The sequence below is a fragment of the Nerophis ophidion genome, linkage group LG17 (assembly GCF_033978795.1).
Source record: "Nerophis ophidion isolate RoL-2023_Sa linkage group LG17, RoL_Noph_v1.0, whole genome shotgun sequence".
Classification (NCBI taxonomy): Eukaryota; Metazoa; Chordata; class Actinopteri; order Syngnathiformes; family Syngnathidae; genus Nerophis; species Nerophis ophidion.
The window spans coordinates 12802575-12826197 of record NC_084627.1 but is presented as its reverse complement, the minus strand read 5'-3'; the positions used below and the strand labels follow the sequence as shown (position 1 = coordinate 12826197).

The window sequence follows — 23623 nt, the reverse complement described above, 5'->3', positions numbered from 1 at the left end:
TCAATGCATCCTGGAAAACATCTCTGCCATTGCAGCACTAAATATACACGTAGTGCTTCTTTATTTGCCGGTTGCTGCAACAAATCAGTTCAAATTAGCTAAAATCTGCTTGTGTTGTGGGACAGTATGCCAGTTGCATAGTGGCAGAAAGAAATGCACTTCAGAGGGTCATAAAAACTGCCATGAAGATCACTGGCTGCTCTCTCCCCTCCCTAGAGGAACTGCACAGTGCCAGGTGCCTCAAAAAGACTCCAAAACATCATAAGGGACCCATCTCACCCCAGACATAAACTTTTTGAACTGCTGGCCTCAGGCAGGAGATATAGGACAATAAAATGCCGGTCAAACAGGTTCAAGAACTCTTTCTACACGAGAGCAATAGTGTCGCTGAACACAAGGCATAAAATAGAAAGACTGCAAGTGAGCTGTGTGCTTGGTATTTTTTGTTTTTTTATGTCTTATTTTTATGTATTTATCTTAGTACCATGTTTTTATGTTTTTTTTATTTATTTACATGATATATATATATATATATATATATATATATATATATATATATATATATATATATATATATATATATATATATATATATATTATGAATTTGCACTAAATGAGTTTGCTTGCAATTTAGTTGTACAATATACAATAAGGTGGCAGAGGGGTTAGTGCGTCTGCCTCACAATACGAAGGTCCTGCAGTCCTGGGTTCAAATCCAGGCTCGGGAGCTTTCTGTGTGGAGTTTGCATGTCCTCCCCGTGAATGCGTGGGTTCCCTCCGGGTACTCCGGCTTCCTCCCACTTCCAAAGACATGCACCTGGGGATAGGTTGATTGGCAACACTAAATTGGCCCTAGTGTGTGAATGTGAGTGTGAATGTTGTATGTCTATCTGTGTTGGCCCTGCGATGAGGTGGCGACTTGTCCAGGGTGTACCCCGCCTTCCGCCCGATTGTAGCTGAGATAGGTGCCAGCGCCCCCCGCGACCCCAAAAAGGGAATAAGCGGTAGAAAATGGATGGAATATACAATAAAGATATATTTTATTCTAAGTCATGAACAAACACAAAATAGGTTATCTGATTTATTTTCTAAACAAAATACTCAGTTTTCAAGGCGGATCGAATTTGACGCTTTTAAATTCCGAATGGACATGAAGTCAACTTGCCGAAGGTTTTCATATGTAATTTCACTTTGTTGACACAAATGCATGAGAACATGTTGATCCTGGAGGTCCTAAATCATATGCAGGGATATCCCAGGCAGCTATATTGGAGTTTAGGGGCCTGTGTCAATCACCCGGATTCGTGAGATCTCGTAGAGGTCCGTGCTATGTCGCTGCATGACAGAGCCACAACAGGGGGACTGCCGGACTGCCGGACTGCGAACGGCGGGATTGCAAGGGGAAACTGCCTCACTATTTGAGAAGAACTGCATTAAGCAGTGGACAAGAGGATGCACACGTCAGCAACACCAGCTTTGCTATGTGAGCTACAGTGCTAAGGTTAGAGTGTCCGCCCTGAGATCACTAGGTCGTGAGTTCAAACCCCAACCGAGTCATACCAAAGACTATAAAAATGGGACCCATTACCTCGCTGCTTGGCCCTCAGCATCAAGTGTTGGAATTGGGGGTTAAATCACCAAAAATGATTCCTGAACGTGGCCACTGCTACTGCTCACTGCTCCCCTCACCTCTCAGGGGGTGGAACAAGGAGATGAGTCAAATGCAGAGAGTAATTTCCCCACACTAGGTGTGTGTGTGACTATCAGTGGTACTTTAACTTGAACTTTTTACAAACCCCATTTCCATATGAGTTGGAAAATTGTGTTAGATGTAAATATAAACGGAATACAATGATTTGCAGATCATTTTCAACCCATATTCAGTTGAATATGCTACAAAAACAACATATTTGATGTTCAAACTGATAAACTTTTTTTTTTATGCAAATAATCCTTAACTTTAGAATTTGATGCCAGCAACAAGTGACAAAGAAGTTGGGAAAGGTGGCAACAAATACAGATAGAGTTGAGGAATACTCATCAAACACTTATTTGGAACATCCCACAGGTGTGCAAGCTAATTGGGAACAGGTGGGTGTCATGATTGGGTATAAAAACAGCTTCCCAAAAAATGCTTAGTCTTTCACAAGAAAGGATGGGGCAAGGTACACCCCTTTGTCCACAACCGCGTGAGCAAATAGTCAAACAGTTTAAGACCAACATTTCTCAAAGTGCAATTGCAAGAAATTTAGGGATTTCAACATCTACGGTCCATAACATCATCAAAAGATTCAGAGAATCTGGAGAAATCACTCCACGTGATTAAGTATTGGAAAGGATAGAAATGTAGTTTGTCTTTTTTATCCGATTATTAATCGAAGTAATAATCGACAGATTAATTGATTATCAAATTAATCGTTAGTTGCAGCCCTACATCCAACCCAATTTCCCAACTCATATGGAAACGGAGTTTGTAACATTAGTGTCGCAAACAGCACTGCCAGTATGATTTTGGAAGTGCTATAAAGATGAAAACTGTGCTGCGTTGTTCTTAGATCTGTCAAAGGCTTTTGACATGTTTGAACACTTTCTTGTCTCAGAAATGAAAGAGTATTGGAATATCTTCTGAAGTAGTAGGGTAAATATTTGAGTGGTACACAGCACTTTGAATTGCCTTTCAAACAAATTCAACTTGCCTTGCCTGGTAGTAAACAAAAGGTTTAGGTTGATGGTGTGTGTTAAAGCTTGTTATCTATTCCAGGGGTGTCAAATTCATTTTAGCTCACATAGAGAAAAATGTATTTCCAAATGTGCCGGACTGGGAAAATCATGGCATAGTAATTTAAGAATAAAGACAACTTCAGATTGTTTTTTTTTTGTTAAAATAAAGACGAAGCACATTCTGAAAATGTACAAATCACACATTGTTTTTTTTTACACTCATGTTGCGCTTAATAAAATTCTATCGTCATTTGTCATTATTCATACTTTCTGAATAGATAATATGATCATCTTCATCAGTCAAATGGGTTTAATTGAGTCAGGGTTTTTAAATGCTTTCATTGTTGTTATTTTTTAATATATCACAAACTTGAATATATATCAAAATCAAATAACAGAATATTAATGCAAGTTCCTCATTTTACACGACTGACATCACGTGGTTTATTCTGTACATTTGTAGCATCATCTACTACATCCATCCATCCAGTTTTTACCGCTTGTCCCTTTTGGGGTCACTGGAATGGCTGGAGCCTATCCCAGCTGAATTCGGGCGGAAGGCGGGGTACTCCCTGTTCAAGTTGTCAAATGCAACAAAACTTGTGAATTTAGACTCATTTCAATAATCAAACAACTTAAAAAGGTATAGCCTCCATAATATTTAAGCATATTTATGTGCGCCCAGAAAACGAGTCCCCCTTGCAGTCATAAGTACAACACAAAATGTACAGATTATCAAAAACATTTGTTTTGGTGGAAATGGCACAGGTTACATTACCAACATCATCTTTGACAATCAAGGCATGAACATAACAATCCACATTTTGTATACTGTCACTACTAAGAAGTTTAAGTACATAGTGTCCAAACTATTTCTAAGTGCTTAACAAGAAATAAAAAACTACAATTATAATAAAGTAATAATTATAATAATAATAATGGATTAGATTTATATCGCGCTTTTCTATCATTAGATACTCAAAGCGCTCACAGAGAAGTGGGAACCCATCATTCATTCACACCTGGTGGTGGTAAGCTACATCTGTAGCCACAGCTGCCCTGGGGTAGACTGACGGAAGCGCGACTGCCAGTTTGCGCCTACGGCCCCTCCGACCACCACTTAAACTCTTACTGTACAATGTCTGCTCAGAGTTGCTTCCTTGTGTTTTTTTGAGCACATAGCAGATAGTCCTGCATAGTCCCACTCCTTAATGATTCAGTCAAACACAGGAATGAGACAAAAATGCAACTTTACCAACTGTAGTCTTCCTGTTTAGATGTATAATTAATCACTATCTGTACATAGGTTAAAACAAAAAAAAGGTGGGCGCAATTAGGGCTGGGCGATATGGCCTTTTTTAAAAATCTCAATATTTATAGGCCATGTCACGATACACGATATATATCTCGATATTTTTGCCTTAGCCTTGTTAATTAACACAATTAATACATATAATCACGGCAGTATGATGATTCAGTATCATGTGTCTACATTAAAACATTCTTGTTCATACTGCATTAATATATGCTATTTTTTTTAACTTTCATGCAGAAAGGGAAGTCACAACTAATTCAATTAAAAAAAATTGTATTTATTAAACAGTTATCAAGCAGTGGCACTGTGGCACAAACATTCATGTCATTTCAAAACAGAAAGTACAAGACCCTCAGAGACATTTTAAAACAAGCTATAAGTGCACTTTTGTGAACGATGTCACCAAGATGACATATATATGAAGTAAATGACAGTTGTCAGCTGTTAGCATATATTATGACCTCAATCAAACATGGTGGAAATGTCTGTTACAAGATACTGTAGTAGTAAACAGTTGGAATGTGGTACTCGCTATAATCCTGCACGGGACAATCCACTTTAGTAAAAAAAAAAAATTAATATTAATCGAGATCGGATGATATGAAAAAATTAATTGTGATTTTTTTTTTTTGCCCGGCCTTACGTGAAGTGTTGGGTAACAACAAGAGGTGGGCTCATTTAGCTCAGGGCGTGTCATAGGTAGAGGTATGTGCAAGTTTCCCCTCGTGAATTCAAAGCTGGCCGTTTCAGCGCTTCTTCTCTCAAGCACAACGCAAACAAGTGAGGGAGACGATGGATTTGTTCAACACATGTAAGTGCACTTTGGTCATGTTTTGTGTGCTCTTTATGCCCGCAGAAGTTGGCATATGCCCGGTGAACCAGCATTGAGGTGTGAGGCTGACACTGGAGATGGGAGCCAACACCAGCCTGCTCAGTGACCTGCCCGACAACCCCAGCCTCAAGGCTTTGGTGGGCACGGAGTCCATATCGGAGAATGACCCTTTCTGGAATCAGCTCATCTCCTTCACTGTTATTAGTCCCACAAGCAGGTACAAAACATGCACACATTGTTAAGTTTAGATATTGCATGTTTGGAACTTTGATCATTAACTGTACACAATTGCCTCTTTCCTTGCTTTTGTGAAACACCCAGCACGTTTAAAGGAGACTTATATTAAAATTCCTATCCAGGATCCTCTATAACGCTTCGGACAGGATGTTTGCCGATCCTTTCACCACCTAAGTAATGATTCATCAGGGTTATTTGCTTTGGCTCTGCCTGACTAGTTGGCCTTTTGCTCTTTTAATATGACGGTTAAAAAAGTCAGAGTATTATACTTCATCTTGAATGATGCACTGGAATTGTACAACAATGCAAAATACTGCACAATGACAATAATGAATGATGACATTGTATTAATGCCACTGTGATAATGTCAGTCCTAACTGAGCAGTAATAACTTTGTAAAGGCAGAATATTTGATGCTGCTGTTGGATTGGATCACATTAGATTTGTTATTCTGTACATGCTATAATTCCTGAAACAATAGTCCCACTCCTATTGATGCTATGTCTCAATTTGTCAGTGCGCCACCTTAAATAAATGTGTATTATTTACTCATTATTTTTAGGTGGAGGTGTGTGCATCATATCATATCGTAACAAATAATATAAGATATACTGTGAACATGTTAGGGATGCAATGATATTAATATTTCATATTACATCTATCGCGACCAAAATTGTCACGGTTACAATTATTTTTAGGATACATTTCATTTATTTAGAAAAAATACATAGAAGATTAATCAGTCCAATAAACTAACACTGGCTAGAACAATCTCAATTCCAAACCAATCCCAGCCAGGCAACATTTCTAATAGCACAAATTAATAATTTCAACAACAGTACATATGTTAATTATATGGTACTAATGTCAATAACACCGATCATAAACATTAAACTACGCGTAACATTATTATCGCAGTATGGTTGAATGTGCTCAAAAAGTACTTATACACACTGAAATATTTTGCACAAATAACTTTTTTTTTAAATAACTAAAATAAATAGACACACTGTTGGAACCCAGTACTTTGCATATTTTGTGTCTTTTTATAATTCGCCGATTGTGTTTTAGTTTAATTATTTTATCTGTTTTGGTGGCTAAGCTTTTATTGTTTTAAATATTGGTTTGTACTGTAGCACTTTAAGATTTGTTTATATAAAAAGTGCCCAACAAAATCTATTATTATTATTTATTATTTCTAGTGGGCGTTGTGTGGCATCCTACTGTGTTCAGTTGTCCTTGAACGCACCATAAAACACCTCTGTCTTTCCTCTGTGTATAAATCGATCACTGCGTTCTAAGAGAGCACAGTCTGTAGGCTAAATGTGTACAATTGAATATCTTAGTTGTTTAGACAGTAATGTGTTTATATAAATTCAGATTGGGGTATGTCGTTTCTTAATTCCTCTTGTTTTCATATTAGCATTTAAGCGACTGAGCTGGCGCCAGTCCTTGAGTTAATAAAAATGTAGTTATCAATCACGGTTTTTCGGTAATTTTATTTAAAACAATAATACTCTCAAGAGTTTTACCGTAGTTATCATTGATACAGTTTATTGCTACATCCCTAGAGTAGGTATACATTGGAACCTTGGAATATGACCACCGTTTTTACAGATAACATTAAGTACCACAGATGTCAATTAGCAACTAAGGTATAATCTGTCCAATTTACAATCTGTTAATTTAAATTGTTCATCAACGCGCATTATTGGGGATGGCGTGGCTCGGGTGGTAAAGCGGCCGTGCCAGCAATTTAAGGGTTCCAAGTTCGATCCAAGTTTCCGCCATCCTGGTGACGCCTGTTGTGTCTTTGGGCAAGACACTTCACCCTTGCTCCTGATGGGTCGTGGTTAGGACCTTGCATGGCAGCTCCCGCCATCAGTGTGTGAATGTGTGTGTGAATGGGTGAATGTGGAAATTGTGTCAATGCGCTTTGAGTACCTTGAAGGTAGATTAGCTCTATACAAGTATAATCCATTTAACGTTATCCTGAATAAACAAATCCAATTTTGTTTTGGTTTTATTTTTCTCGTGTAAATTAAATACATCTTACATAGCAGGGTTTAAAGCCATCATAACTTTTTTCAACATTACACATGCCCAACTTTTACACTACAGAGGGGTCCGAGGCCCACTGTAATATTAACAGTTAGTTAGTAATCTTAATCTTGATTTTAATCATATTCCATAAATATATCCAACCAATTTATAGATTACCGGGTTAATAACATTGTCAAATAATATGAAAGCGAGTGTTAATCCAAAATATTATTAAGGCTGCCTCCAAAAATAAATACAAATCTAATCTAATCTACTAAGGAAGGGAGTCATGAAAAAATGCATTTATATACTGATACACAGTACTAAAATAGATAATTCTCTCAGCCGGCAAAAATATTAGTTTCTCAGCTGTGATCTGTATCGGCTGCAGCGGTACTTAGTTGTAATACACTTTTCCACAACTAGCGGCAGTAATGACAATCTCAGAAATCTTGAGCTAGTTTTTTAAGCACAAGAATTACGACTAAAGTGTTAAAGCAGTATTTTCATTTTGACTTTAATTTCATGACAGTTTAGATAAAAAACATATTAATTATTAATGTATTTTTATTTAAAATTTTAGCACTACATATTTGTATGTGAATGTATTTTGCGTCAGTTATTTCTGCGTTCCTTCTCATGCAGTATATTTGGTTAGTACTCATTTTTCTTTTAGTGTTAATATTTGAGTCACCCCCAGGCCCATCTGTAGTGGAAAAGTTGGGCACTAAAGGTTAAGAAACCTTGCACCACAGTATATTAAAGCTTCATTTATAGTATTCACTCTTGAAAATATATACTGTAGTGAAAATGGTTGAAGGTTATACTCTTTTATGACATACTGTATTATGTACATTTGCCTATTAATTTGTTAATTATTTTAAATGCATTTTCCATTCATAAAATGTAAGTATAGCATATACTTACATATGTATATGTAAGTACATATACATATGTATATGTACATATGTATATATACATATGCATATGTATACATACGTATGCATATGTATACATACATATGCATGCATATGTATACATACATATGCATGCATATGTATACATACATATGCATACGTATACATACATATGCATATGTACAGTATATGTACATATACATATGTATATGTACATGTGTACTAGGGCTGCGAATCTTTGGGTGTCACACGATTCGATTCAATATCGATTCTTGGGGTCGCGATACGATTATATATCGTTTTTTTTTTTTCAATTCAACGCGATTCTCGATACAAAAACGATACTTTTCCGATTCTTAATAATTCTGTATTCATTCAATACATAGGATTTCAGCAGGATCTACCCCAGTCTGCTGACACGCTAGCTGAGTAGTAGATTTTTTTTTTTTAAGTTTTTATAATTGTAAAGGACAATGTTTTATCAACTGATTGCAATAATGTAAATTTGTTTGAACTATTAAACGAACCAAAAATATGACTTATTTTATCTTTTTGAAAACATTGGACACAGTGTGTTGTCAAGCTTATGAGATGTGATCCAAGTGTAAGCCACTGTGACACTATTGTTCTTTTTTTTTTTAATTTTTATAAATGTCTAATGATAATGTCAATAAGGGAGTTTTAATCACTGCTATGCTGAAATTATAACTAATATTGATACTGTTGTTGATAATATTCATTTTTGTTTCACTACTTTTAGTTTGTTCTGTGTCGTGTTTGTGTCTCCTCTCAATTGCTCTGTTTATTGCAGTTGTGAGTGTTGCTGGGTCAGGTTTGGTTTTGGAATTGGATTGCATTGTTATGGTATTGCTGTGTAGTGGTTTGTTGGCTTGATAAAAAAAAAGAATCGATTCTGAATCGCACAACGTGAGAATCGCGATTTGTTTTCGAATCGATTTTTTTCCCACACCCCTAATACGTACATATACATATGTATATGTACATATACATATACATATCTAAAAGGTATGTATATGTACCTACATATACATATCTAGGTATATGTAGGTACATATACCTACATATATGTAGGTATATGTAGGTATACATATACCTACATATCTAAAAGGTGACCAAATTACGCACGTTTGCATAATTTGTATAACAAACACCACAAAATGTTGTCTGCTCTGTCGTCCACAAGTTGAACACATTCTTGTGCACCTTTGTGCATGTTTTGAAAGTTAAAAGTCAGTTGTAAACTTTTCACTCCTCCATCACATTGCACGTGGTATATCCGTACTTTCAATTAGAACATCTTGTAACTGTTGGCGATCTATGGTGGTGATTTTTGTTGGCAAATGAGTGAATAATGAGTGATTAAGGAGTGACTGAATTATGTCCATGTTAATGTAAACAAGGAAGTGAAGACGTGGGGTGATGCGATGGAGACGTTTTCATCGTGTTTTGATTTGGATTGATGAAAATTTCGATTGGCCAAAATCTGAGGTGAATTTGTGGGTATTGGACACATTTGCGAGGCTGCCCATAATTCCTGGGAATTAGTTGTACATGCGTGATGTGGTGCGACCGCAACATTCATTAAAAATTATACTATATAGAGGAAGTGCTGCTGTATGCAGTGTGGAACATTTCCAAACAATTAATTTGGGGAAAAAATACAAAATATATTATTATAAAATTGCAATTGTATTTTTAAGGGCTTCACTTTCTAATAAATGAGTGCCAGGTGCTCTCTACAGTTGAGGGAATACTCAGCCACTGTATTAGACACATCTCTCGTTTTGTTTTGTGCTTTAAACAGTGGTGACTCCAAGTTGCTGGAAGAAGCAGTTTTACCGTTGGCAAAGCTCTTAAGTATGTTGCCTCTCTTTATTGTATCAATTGATGAATGTTGCAGGACCTAATATTTATTTCCTGTTCAGTTGAAAACAATCCCAGAACAGGGAACTTTGGTGCTCTGGTGAGAATCTTCCTGGGAAGAACCAAAGAGCTGAAAATCTCCACAGAATGCCAAGAGTGAGTGTTAATGTGTCTAAGATGCTTGAGTTACTAATATAATAACAACATGGGAGAGGTTGACCTTTTGAAACAAAGTCACCATGAACCATGATTTTGTCTGATGTGCTCCGCCTTTGTTCCACAGTCAACTGTTCATTTGGCAGGCGCACAATGCTCTCTTTATGATCCGCTGCTTGGTCAAGGTGTTCATCCGGGAGATGAGCGAGGAGGAGCTGCAGTTGCAGTTCAGCTACCAGGAGAGGGCGCCAGGCTCCTGTGGCGGTGAGCACTGTTTCTCTCCCTCATACACTGGCACACAGAGACAGGAAGTTGTTGTCAAAGGAGGATGGAAACTGGGAAACAATCTGACATAATAATAATAATAATGACTTGTAGCAGCTGTGTTGAACCCAAAAGTGACGTATTCCGATCCATGACCTAAAATCCATGTCACAGCCAGTCAGGTTCTTGGATGGTTTTCCTCACAAAACAACATGTAAGCCCAAGCTTTATTCCTCTACCTCTCTATTTTGTCACTCTATTTGTGATACTTTTAAGAAAGCTCACATTGGAAAGACCTGCTTGGTGCTCGTAGACAAAAACATGGCTGTCAACTTCCTGCGAGAATAATAAGACGTTTGACCGTAAACATTCTTGGCACAAATCTAATGTTTAATACTGTGTATTAGAACTTATATAACAGTACATCTACATAACAATTTCCATGCAGAATTGGTTTTGACAAACATTTTCTGTAGCCCTTAAATACAGTACAAAATATGACAACATTGGACCCAAGACACATTGTATGACCTTTATTTTGTTTCGATTTATCCTTGCAAAAGTAATACAAATGAGAAAAATATCAGTATTTAGGTGTCACAGTCATTATTGAACATAATAACACAATCTAAGTTCGGATGTTAAATTTTGTCATAAATGTTATCACATACAGTCAAAAAGCTAAAGAAAAAGCAGTGCACATTTTAAACGACGGGTTATTACCGGGTTAATAACAGGGCAGCACGGTGGAGGAGGGGTTAGTGCATGTGCCTCACAATACAAAGGTCCTAAGTATCAATCAATCAATGTTTATTTATATAGCCCCAAATCACAAATGTCTCAAAGGACTGCACAAATCATTACGACTACAACATCCTCGGAAGAACCCACAAAAGGGCAAGGAAAACTCACACCCAGTGGGCAGGGAGAATTCACATCCAGTGGGACGCCAGTGACAATGCTGACTATGAGAAACCTTGGAGAGGACCTCAGATGTGGGCAAGCCCCCCCTCTAGGGGACCGAAAGGAATGGATGTCGAGCGGGTCTAACATGATACTGTGAATGTTCAATCCATAGTGGCTCCAACACAGCCGCGAGAGTTCAGTTCAAGCGGATCCAAGACAGCAGCGAGAGTCCCGTCCACAGGAAACCATCTCAAGCGGAGGCGGATCAGCAGCGTAGAGTGGTCCCCAACCGATACAGGCGAGCGGTCCATCCTGGGTCCCGACGAGCGGTCCATCCTGGGTCTCGACTCTGGACAGCCAGTACTTCATCCATGGTCATCGGACCAGACCCCCTCCACAAGGGAGGGGGGGACATAGGAGAAAGAAAAGAAGCGGCAGATCAACTGGTCTAAAAAGGAGGTCTATTTAAAGGCTAGAGTATACAGATGAGTTTTAAGGTGAGACTTAAATGCTTCTACTGAGGTAGCATCTCGAACTGTTACCGGGAGGATATTCCAGAGTACTGGAGCCCGAACGGAAAACGCTCTATAGCCCGCAGACTTTTTTTGGGTTCTAGGAATCACTAATAAGCTGGAGTCTTTTGAACGCAGATTTCTTGCGTAGTCCTGGATTCAATCCCGGACTCAGGATCATTCTGTGTGGAGTTTGCATGTTCTCCCCAAGACTGCGTGGGTTCCCTTCAGGTACTCCGACTTCTTCCCACCTGAGTTGAGTTCCTCCCTCCTGACTTTTAACTTGAGTTGCTTTTTTGTCGTACTTTATTTGTTTGGCTTCTGGATTCACATTCACTTTGACATTTTCTGGTTGACTTGAGAGTTATTTATCCGACTCAATTCCGAAGGCCCACTTTAGTCTGTAGCCTCTTTTACGCCACAAAATGGCCACATCAACGCAATAAACACACATACTTATTGCGGCAAAGCGTCCTACCTATTCAGTGGCCTAGTGGTTAGAGAGTCTGCCCTAAAATCGGTAGGTTGTGAGTTCAAACCCCGGCCGAGTCATACCAAAGACTATAAAAATGGGACCCATTGCCTCTCTGCTTGACACTCAGCATCAAGGGTTGCAATTGGCGGTTAAATCACTAAAAATGATTTCTGGGCGCGGCCACCGCTGCTGCCCACTGCTCCCCTCAACTCCCAGGGGGTACACAGGGAGATGGGTCAAATGCAGAGGATAAATTTACCACACCTAGTGTGTGTGTGACAATCATTGTTACTTTAACTTATTTTTAAGATATGTACGGTATCATATTGACTGGAATGCAGTGTTTAATGTATAGTGCCACGCTATTGAACTGACGGCCTGATGGCCAAATCTGGCCCAAGATTGACACCATACCAGCTCCCCGAAGTCAGCTAAAACTTAAGAGACAAATACTTTTGCAGCAAATTCCTTAAAACACTAAAGTGCTCCAGTTGTATAAGGGAACTTGAGCAACTGTAAATCAGATCTTTGCATTGACTTTTTAACTAGCTAGCAATCATAGGACACTGGGGTCTAAACTTGGGATTCACATAACTGAGGTGGTCCTCATAGCACCACTTTAAGTCATTTCCTTCCTGGCAGGTACAACTTTTTTTTAGTTTGTCAGTGAGGTGTTGCTGTAGCTTGTTAGATTCAGATGCGCTCAGTAGTCATTTATTCAACTTCTTTAGTTATACTTGCAGCGTTCCTCAAGGTTCCATTTTAGGTCCTCTCTTTTTTCTCATTTGGGCTATTCAACTGGTGGCCTGTGTGTTTTGTTAAGAAAAAACCTGTAGAAGACAGGATTTTGCAGCAGATTCCTAAAAACACTATCAATACATCAACGTTTATTTATATAGCCCTTAATCACAGATGTCTCAAAGGGCTGCACAAGCCACAACAACATCCTGGGTCAGATCCCACATCAGGGCAAGAAAACTCAACCCAATGGGAACAATGAGAAACCTTGGAGGGGTCTGCAGGTGTGGGAACCCCACCCCTTGGCGACCAGTGCAATGGATATTGAGTGGATCTAGTTAATAGTGTGAGAGTCCAGTCCATAGTGGGGCCAGCTGGGATCATCTTGAATGGAGACAAGTCAGAAGCACAGAGACATCCCCAACGGATGCATAGATGAGCTGTCCATCCCAGGTCCCAACTTTGAACAGCAAGCGCATCATTTGTGGTCACCTGATAACCTCTCCACGCAGGAGAGGGGTGCAGAGCAGAAAAGAGATGGCAGATCAACTGGTTTAAAAGGGGGATCTATTTAAAGGCTAGAGCATACACATGAGTTTTAAGATAGGACTTAAAGGCTTCTACTGAGGTAGCATCTGTAACTGTTACCGGGAGGGCATTCCAGAGTACTGGAGCCCGAATAGAAAACACTCTATGGCCCGCAGACTTTTTTGGGGCTCTGGGAATCACTAATAAGCCGGAGTTCTTAGAACGCAGATTCCCGCCCGGGACCTAAGGTACAATACAATCAGCAAGATAGGATGGAGCTAGACCGTTTAGTATTTTTTACGTAAGTAGTAAAACATTAAAGTCGCAGCTTGAAGGGGAACATTATCACCAGACCTATATAAGCGTCAATATATACCTTGATGTTGCAGAAAAGGACCATATATTTTTTTAACCGATTTCCGAACTCTAAATGGGTGAATTTTGGCGAATTAAACGCCTTTCTATTATTCGCTCTTGGGGCGATGATGTCACAATGTGACTTCACCTAGGTAGTCAATCCACCATTTTTTCAAACACATTACAAACATCGAGTCAAACCAGCTCTGTTATTTTCCGTTTTTTCGACTGTTTTCCGTACCTTGGAGACATCATGCCTCGTCGGTGTGTTGTCGGAGGGTGTAACAACACAATCAGGGACGGATTCAAGTTGTCTTATGTGGAGTGTGCATCGATTAGCACGGCATGCTAATCGATGTTAACATGCTATTTAGGCTAGCTGTATATACATATTGCATCGTTATGCCTCATTTGTAGCTCTATTTGCATCCAACCATTCCCTCCACCCGCACTTAATGCCAAACAAACATTTACCAATCGACGGATTTAAGTTGCTCCAGTGGTCAAAACATCCAAAAGTACCTCGTCTGCACATTTTACCGGCGATGCTACGACAGACATGGCACAGAGATGTATGGATATCCTGCGACACTCAAAGCAGATGCATTTCCAATGATAAAGTCAACGAAATCACAAAGGTGAGTTTTGTTGATGTTATTGACTTATGTGCTAATCAGACATATTTGTTTGCAGCATGACTGCCAGCTAATCGATACTAACATGCTATTTAGGCTAGCTGTATGTACATTTGTAGCTATATTTGCATCCAGCCTTTCACTCCACCTACATTTAATGTCAAACAAACACTTACCAATCGACTAATTTAAGTTGCTCCTGCCCATTTTACCGCCGATGTTACGACAGACATGGCACAGAGATGTATAGATACCCTGCGACACTCAATCGTTGGTCAGAAGGCGATCGCCGAATAGCTTCAATAGCTATTCGCTCAATAGCTTCAGTTTCTTCTCCAATTTCGTTTTCGCTATCTGCCTCCATACTCCAACCATCCGTTTCATTATATGCGTAACCTGTTGAATCGCTTAAGCCGCTGAAGTCCGTGTCTGAATCCGAGCTAATGTCGCTCTATCTTGCTGTGCTATCCGCCATGTTGGCATCACTAAATGACGTCACAGGAAAATGGACGATGGATTTAAAGAAAGCGAAAATCAGGCATTTTAAAGCCTTTTTTCGGGATATTCCATGTTGGGTAAAATTTTGAAAAAAACTTCGAAAAATAAAATAAGCCACTGGGAACTGATTTTTATTGGTTTTAACCCTTCTGAAATTGTGATAATGTTCCCCTTTAAGTGCACAGGAAGCCCGTGCAGGTGAGCCAGTATAGGCCTAATATGATCACTCTTTCTTGTTCTTGTCAAAAGTCTTGCAGCCACATTTTATGCTAACTGTAATCTTTTAATGCTAGACATAGGGAGACCCGAAAATAATACGTTACAGTAATCGAGACGGGACGTAACAAACGCATGGATAATACTCTCCGCTTCGGTGGTGGACAAAATGGAACAAATTTTAGTGATATTATGGAGATGAAAGAAGGTTGTTTCAGTAACACTTAATGTGTGACTCACATGAGAGAGTTGGGTCTAAGATAATACAGAGATTATTTACCGAGTTGCTTTGTGTAATTGTTTGGTGTCAAATGATCAGGTGGTATTATTAAAGCGCTATACAAGTACAACCCATTTATTATTAAATCGGTGCTGGTTGTTAGCAGGACCAATAATCATCATTTCCATTATCTATGCATTGAGTAGCAAAAACTTAGTGGACATCCATTGTTTGTTTTAATTTAGACACGTCTCTAGTTGACTACAATCCGGCGTGTTGGTCAACTTTAGGGGCATGTCGAGTTGGTTGTCATCGGCATAACAGTGAATGCTAACACCGTTATTGTGTATGTTTCCATGTAGAGGCAGCATATAGATGCTGAAGAGTGCAGGGCCAAGAACCGAACCCTGTGGAACTCCGCACGTTACCTTAACATACTCCGTAGTCACATTGTTATGGGAAACTCATTGCATCCTGTCAGTAAGATAGGAGTTTAGATATTAGAGTACTCACACTGCAAAAAGTCAGTGTTCAAAAAGAAGAAAAAAAAAATTAAAAAATGAGGGGTATTTTACTTGAACTAAGCAAAATGATCTGCCAATAGAACAGGACAATTTGGCTTGTCAAGACTTTCCAAAACAAGTAAAATTGGCTAACCTCAATGAACCCCAAAATACCTTAAAATAAGACAATTCTCACTAATTACAAGGAATTTTTCTTGGTAGAAAAAAATAAGTCCTTTTTGCTGAATATTTAAAAAAAATATTCTTAAATGAAGTAAATGCTAGGTCCATTATCTTGACATAATGATATGCGCTCAGTATTACATTTCTTGAAACCAGCAAACTTATACTAAAAACTAATTTATTGTTCTTAACGGAAAGACAACAATGCAACCGCTTGTTACTCTCGGGGTCTCCTAGCCGTTCAGGCAAATCATATGGTCTTAAAATGCATTTTTTCCATCGATAACATTACATCATCGCGCCAAGTGCGTGCTCTTTCAGTCTATTAGTGCGCATATATACAGCCCGGCCTCCGGCCAAAAATGTTTTAATTGTAATTTTGAAGAATTCATCTGAATGTGCATGAACTATTTATGTTCAAAATTGTTAGAAATGTCACATGTTAAATGTTTAAATATTAACTATCAGTTCACTGTACTGTGCCAACTGTACTACTATATGAGTACGTATTTTCTATTGTGTCGTTGAAAATAAAACAGCAAAGTCCATTTGGCTGTCATCTGTTTTAATTATGAGACACAATTGTGTCAAAACCTTGATTTTTTTTTCATGCTTGAAGTAAGAAATTATTACTTTGAAAAAGTCGTTTTATTCTTGTGAGTGTTGATGACACGGCTTTGCATCAGTTGATATTCTAGTTTCAAGCATGTTTTACTCAATATAGGTCATAAAATCTCAGCAACACGCTGTAATATCTTACTGAGATCATTTAGGACCAAAACCCTTACAACATGTAAAACAATCTAACATGAAATCTGCTTAGTGAGAAGAATTATCTTATCAGACAGAAAATAAGCAAATATCACCTTTATTTGAAAGATTTAATCTTACTTAGTGTTCAGTTTTTGCAGTGCATAGAGATGATCTTTGACTAGATTTGTTGTAGAAGGTTCTTAAAAAAAAGTGTGAAAAAATAAATAGACCAAACATAAATGTCTATTATAGAGGACGCTGGTTCTGCGAAATATACAAAATAGGAGTAATATTAAAGGGAGAAGTTTGGCTCCTCGATCCTTAGCTTTGTGGGAATTTAGCCCCCAAGTCAATTTAGTTGAATATCTATTCTTCAAGGTCTACGATCAAGGTGGAAACATGTCGGGTTGAGTTGTTTATTCTTTGGTGCTTGTTGTGTGACTCACAGCCATCACTCACTCAATGTATTGTGCTATCTCTGTGAAAACACTTACAGCTCCTCTCTGGCCTGTCCTGACCTTCTAAAGGTCAACAGGGAACTTCAACTTGTTTGTTGTAACGTCTACCACCTTTCTTACAGAATCGGGCTGTGAAGATCTCCTTGAAGAGCTCTTGGCCAACCTGGTGCATCTGATTGTTGAAGTACCCCTATTGTAAGTCGTTGTCTTCTTTCTCTCTGCATGACTGTTGAACATAACTTGTTTTTTAAAAGTCAAGATGTGTAATAGAATAAGATGTTTACGATGACATTCTTTATCAGGGTTGTTCCCACGCTGTTATTTAATAATGTCCGTAGTCTTGTCTGACATTTTTCATAACCAGCAGTGATGTCCTTTACAGAGTTCCTCACTTTTGATATTCCTGTTTTTATTCATCTTTTTCATTTGTGTTTATTGGGTCCAGAATTTTAGTCATTGGCATGAAAATTTTTTTTTGTAGTGTTGGCATCACTTTTGAGTGAGTCACAAAGCAAGTCCACGTCATAAAAAAAAAAAAAAAAGAAAAAGATCCTGCCTGAGTTTAATTTGAAATTACTCGGCCAGCTAGCTCGGCTGCAGGCTGAGCGTAAGAAATGAAAGTGTTGGTTAGTTTTTATGAGAAGAAGAAGAGCAGATGTTGTGCCAATCAGCCGGGTGGAGGGAATAAGAATAACAATAACAGTAATAATTGGAAAAATACTGTCAGATTTTTCTTCGAATCTGTGTACGATGTACTAACCTAGACAAGTGTAGAATGTTCAACAATTAAGACTAAAGGATCAAAAGTGTTGGGAACAATGGCCGTAATAACCATTTGTCTGAGAATGTGTTTTTGTCATTTCAAAATTATTAAAATGTTGTATGGGTTTAAAGGTCAGTGCAAGTCAAGTTCTTCTTGTTTTGGTGGTGATTTTCCTAAACTGTTCCACAAACATGGAAACAATACAGTAAGTTAGTTGCCTATTAAGTCTTGCTAAGAAGAACAGCCCCACGTAGTAATTGATTAATTAAAGTCCCTTTACATGCAAAATTGTATTTATGATGTTTTAACAATAATATGTGCCTGTTGATGAGAAAAATCACTCACATGAAAAGGTGCTAAAATGCTCCTTTTCAAGGTTGCTACACACTGGTTGCTTTGCTACACATCTTGAAATAAATCTTGGAGCTCTGCCAACTGAGCTACATACATGTGAGCTGTAAGTTGGGTCAGTTAGTTTTCCTTCAACAAATAAGCTAAATAATGCTGCTGGTAAAAAGTAACATTGGTGCTCAGGCTGTCGTCCTGCTGAGAGATTCAACGACTTGATTGGAAAGTGAAGTGAATTGTATTTATATAGCGCTTTTTCTCAAGTGACTCAAAGTGCTTTATATTGTGAAACACAATATCTAAGTTACATTATTATTACTATTTTTTTTCTATTTTTGTAAACAACGGCAGTGACTAGGATGGCGGAAGCGGGGATCGAACCTGCAACCCTGAAATTGCTGGCACATCCGCTCTACCAACCGAGCTACACCGCCCCTGATTCGACTATTAACCTCCCACTCGAATAATCTGATATTAAACACCCTCCCTCGTAATACCTGCTGTGTTCCCTGCGTACATACAGCAGGTGTGTTGGGACGATAATCATTCGATTATCGATTCATACATTGTGTGCAGACAAATACCGTATTTTCCGGACTATTGAGTGCACCGGTGTAAAAGCTGCACCCACCGTATTTTAAAAGAAAATTTTCCCCATGTATTAGTCCCATCAGACTGACTATATAACCCGCAGACATACAGTATATGTTGTGAAATTAGGTTTTTACACCGAAAGATTTTCACTAGAGATGTCCGATAATGGCTTTTTTGCCGATATCCGATATTCCGATATTGTCCAACTCTTAATTACAGATTCCGATATTAACCGATACCGATATATACAGTTGTGGAATCAACACATTATTATGCCTAATTTTGTTGTGATGCCCTGCTGGATGCATTAAACAATATAAATTTACCATGGATTGATTAACGTGGACCCTGACTTAAACAAGTTGAAAAACTTATTCGGGTGTTACCATTTAGTGGTCAATTGTACGGAATATGTACTGTACTGTGCAATCTACTATTACAAGTCTCAATCAAAAACAAGGTTTTCCAAAATAAGAGAACAACTTCAACTTGTTGTGATCCGATGGTCGGATCATCCCCATATTGTTATTTTTGTTCCATTTTTATATCACTCTGCGGTTTGACATGCTTAGTTCCTATTTTATTCGTTTCCATGGTCACTCATTAGTTTCAGCTGCTACTCTCTTTTCCAGCACACCTGTCTTTACTAATCACCACCTTTTATAAGCCAGCCTTTTCTGTTCACTCGTTGTCAAATCTTAGTTTGTTCTCATACAACTGCTTATGACTTGTCTCTCACTCTCGATTTCGCTAGCTCTCACGCTGAGCTTTATTTTATTCCCAGCTTTCACACTAGTTGTTTTGTGTTTCCTTTTGTGTGCCTTTGTGCCAAATGTTTGCTATTTCGGTTAGTTTGACCTAGCTTTCCATGCTAGCGCTTTTATTTGCCTTTTCTATTTGTACCAGTGTTTTTGTTCATAGCTCCTTTTGTTTAATAAATCCCTTAGTTCTTACCTTTTTGCTGTGTTCTTGCTGACGCATCCACGGAGGACCGAATCCGGCAACAATATGCCACGCAAGTCTAACACAACTCCAGTTATGGAGAAAAAAAAATGCCAACATGCACTGCCATATTTAGTATTGAAGTCACAAAGTGCATTATTTTTTTTTAACATGCCTCAGAACAGGTTGGAATTTGGGACATGCTCTCTCTGAGATAATCCTGATACACATTACAACTATGGGAAATACTATATTTTGACTTTCACAAAGTGCATTATTTTAAGGTTTTTTTTAAACTTGCCTCAAAACAACAGCTACAAAAACAACGAAGGCACACTGCTTCAGTCCAGAGTATACTAGAGCATACTTGCCAACCTATAAACCTTCGAATTCGGGAGATGCGGAAACCGTTGAAGTGGGGGGGCGGATTTGGGGGGTGGCGGGGTTTGGTGGTAGCGGGGTGTTTATATTGTAGCGTCCCGGAAGAGTTAGTGCTGCAACGGGTTCAGGGTATTTGTTCTTTTGTGTTTATGTTGTGTTACGATGCAGATGTTCTCCCGAAATGTGTTTGTCATTCTCGTTTAGTGTGGGTTCACAGTGTGGCACATATTTGTAACAGTGTTAAAGTTGTTTATACGGCCATCCTCAGTGTGACATGTATGGCTGTTGACCAAGTATGCATTGCATTCACTTGTGTGTGTGTACAAGCAGCATATATTATGTGATTGGGCCGTCACGCAAAGGCAGTGCCTTTAACGTTTATTGGCACACTGTACTTCTCTCTACGTCCGTGTACACAGCCATGTTTAAAGAGTCATAAATTTTACTTTTTGAATCTGATACTGATCATTTGGAACCGATACCGATAATTTAAAGCATTTATCGTCCAAGGATATTGGCAGGCCGATATTATCGGACATCTCTAATTTTCACCATAATTGTATTACAAACGGTGCCTGTCACACGGCAGAAAAGTTATTGTCATGGACCCGCTAGCTGCGGAAGCTAGCTCTTCAAAAAGCTAAACAGACTCAATAACTCCACGGTGACATTTTAATGAATTTATTGTGGAATTTGTGAAACTTGAAACAATACAAAAAGAATGCCATTGTAAGTTAATACCAACACAGACACTTATAAACGTGTTAGCGTATCAGATAATGCCAACGATGCTAGCTTGATTACGTTATGAAAGCACGTGCAAATATGAATGAAAACGCTACCACGAAACATGACGGTTTAATAAGTATTGTTTTAGTCATACTGCAAAACCTACAAACGTTGCTTTGAGTGATGCATGAAGAAACCATACCAGTAGAAACACTATTGACGAATAGTAGATGGAACTGAATTTGATTGCCAAATGGGAAATGTTTTCTGAGTTCTTTGCATGCATGTTATGTAATTTTACATTACATTTTCAATGATAATAATGTTAATAAATGATCTACTAAAAAAGTAAATATTCTTTGGTACATTACAAGGGACATGTATGTGGTAGATGAGGGTAAAATATATTGCAGGGGTGTCAAACTCAAATACAGAGTGGGCCAAAGTTTTAAACTGAACAAAGCCGCGGGCCAAGGTTGAACAAATTAACCTTTTAATAGGGACCCAAACAAGTTTTGCATTAAATATTGAATAAGCAAGGCTTATATAACTTTAGTGACATGCAAAATCCAGTTTCAAATAGTAATAATAATAATTAAAAGAATATCAATGGCATATCAAATAAAATTTGAATATAAAAATGTTATGTCTTTTTTTCTATTTGCAATCTTCTGAGGTAAATATCAATTTTTTTCCACAGGCTAATAATACATTTGAAAATAAAATAACAATAATGAATGAACCAAACATTCAAGCCTTGAAGTAGCAAGAGAAAATGCATGAATAAAACATTAACTATTGGTCAGTTTGCTGGAAGTTTCCTGGAAGAGTTAGTGGTGCAAGGGTTTCTGGGTATTTGTTCTGTTGTGTTACAGTGCGGATGTTCACCCGAAATGTGTTTGTCATTCTTGTTCGGTGTGGGTTCACATTTTGGAGCATATTTGTAACAGTGTTAAAGTTGTTTATATGGCCACCCTCAGTGTGACCTGTATGGCTGTTGACCAAGTATGCCTTGCATTCACTTGAGCGTGTGTGTGTGTGTAAAAGCCACAAATATTATGTGACACGCTGTTAGTATGGAGGAAAAGCGGACATGACGACAGGTTGTAGAGAACGCTAAAGGCAGTGCCTTAAATGTACGCCCCCAATATAGTTGTCCAGGTGGAAATCGGTAGAAATATGGGAGAATAGTTGCCCCGGGAGATTTTCGGGAGGGGCACTGAACTTCAGGAGTCTACCGGGAAAATTAGGAGGGTTGGCAAGTATGAGTATTAGCGGTGAATGCGGTATTACAGTGGCAACGACGCTGTATAACACCGGCGGGCCAGCTCTAATGCTAAATTGATATCGCCTCAAGGGCCAAATTAAATTACACAGCGGGCCAAATTTGGCCCGCGGGCCAGAGTTTGACACCCATTATATAGTGTAATTGCAGGAAATGTTGTCATGATTTTCAAAATTGTCTTTTAGGGTTTGCGTGACAGCACTTTTCCTCTTTTTTTCTCAGTTTTCCTCTTTTTTTCTCAAAGGGTGCACACATCCCTGAGTCTGTGTTTCAGCTTTATTTTAATTGGAAAAGTCGCAAGTCAGATCTGTTTTTTTTTTACTTTATTAAAAACTGTATTCCTTTTATAAGTACCTTTGACTTTGGAATATCTACATTTCATTAACAATTTCTTTAAAAAAAAACGCCTTAGATGTGACAGCTCATCAATGATGGGAAACGATTATAAAAATATATACCGGTTGTCAAAGACAACCCTACATAAGTTCCAATTGTGAGACCCCTGAGACTTATTAAACATTGATGAAAAATACTATAATATATAACATTTTAATCAGAGTTATTTGTGTCAAAACATTCCATTTCAATGTATGAGATTCTTCTTGCCCTTTCCCTGTGAAGTCTTCTCTGCGTACGTCAATCATTTAACCTCACATAAACGGATTCGACATTCCAACATATTATTCATTGTTCCTCGCTTCCAGACCCTCCCTGTTCTGTGGCCGCTCCCCCTTTCTCCCCCCTTGATCTCCACCACTTTGTGGCTCTCGGCCCGTTTCCTTTGTACGTGATGGCGGTGCAGATAGATCTATTCCTTCTGGAGGGTTTCCTCACCCCTTTCCCAAATCCCAAACAGATTTCACTCTGACTTGTTTTTAAGATAAATGTCAATTGTCTTCATTTGGTTTGCACATCTTCATGCATTTTGGCATTAAAATCCATTTGCTTCACTTTGTTTGATCCTCATCTGCTGTTTTTTGGATACACCATTTACATTATAACGGAGACATGCATGTTTAACGTGTTTATCAACACCTCTGTGGGTTTTTTATATGGTATTCTAACACAATTTAATGTGGTTATGTTATCATGAAAAGCCAATTATATCAAAACTGTTATTAATGCATCTTGCTATTCAGATTTTTAGTACTATTGCAATTTGAATTGTAAAGTTTTAGCACAAATCAGGAGAATTTGTTTTATTTGTTTTATCTTAATTCCACTACAGTT

The 23623-nt window shown here is 38.3% G+C and overlaps 1 protein-coding gene across 2 annotated transcripts in view; it reads left to right on the top strand.

The window, feature by feature from the left end:
* The window catches only part of LOC133536113 (dymeclin-like), a 53161-nt gene that overhangs the window by 5159 nt on the left and 24379 nt on the right, over window positions 1–23623 (top strand). Inside the window, exons 1-6 of one of the 2 annotated variants that reach the window (XM_061876321.1) lie at window positions 4717–4816; window positions 4893–5085; window positions 9891–9943; window positions 10012–10105; window positions 10233–10369; window positions 17474–17546. In XM_061876321.1, the coding sequence (XP_061732305.1) occupies window positions 4946–5085; window positions 9891–9943; window positions 10012–10105; window positions 10233–10369; window positions 17474–17546 (497 nt within the window). In that variant the 5' untranslated portion in view covers window positions 4717–4816; window positions 4893–4945. Of the gene's footprint in view, window positions 1–4716; window positions 4817–4892; window positions 5086–9890; window positions 9944–10011; window positions 10106–10232; window positions 10370–17473; window positions 17547–23623 lie in introns of those variants that run through there. The other variant, XM_061876320.1, reaches the window with a different exon arrangement.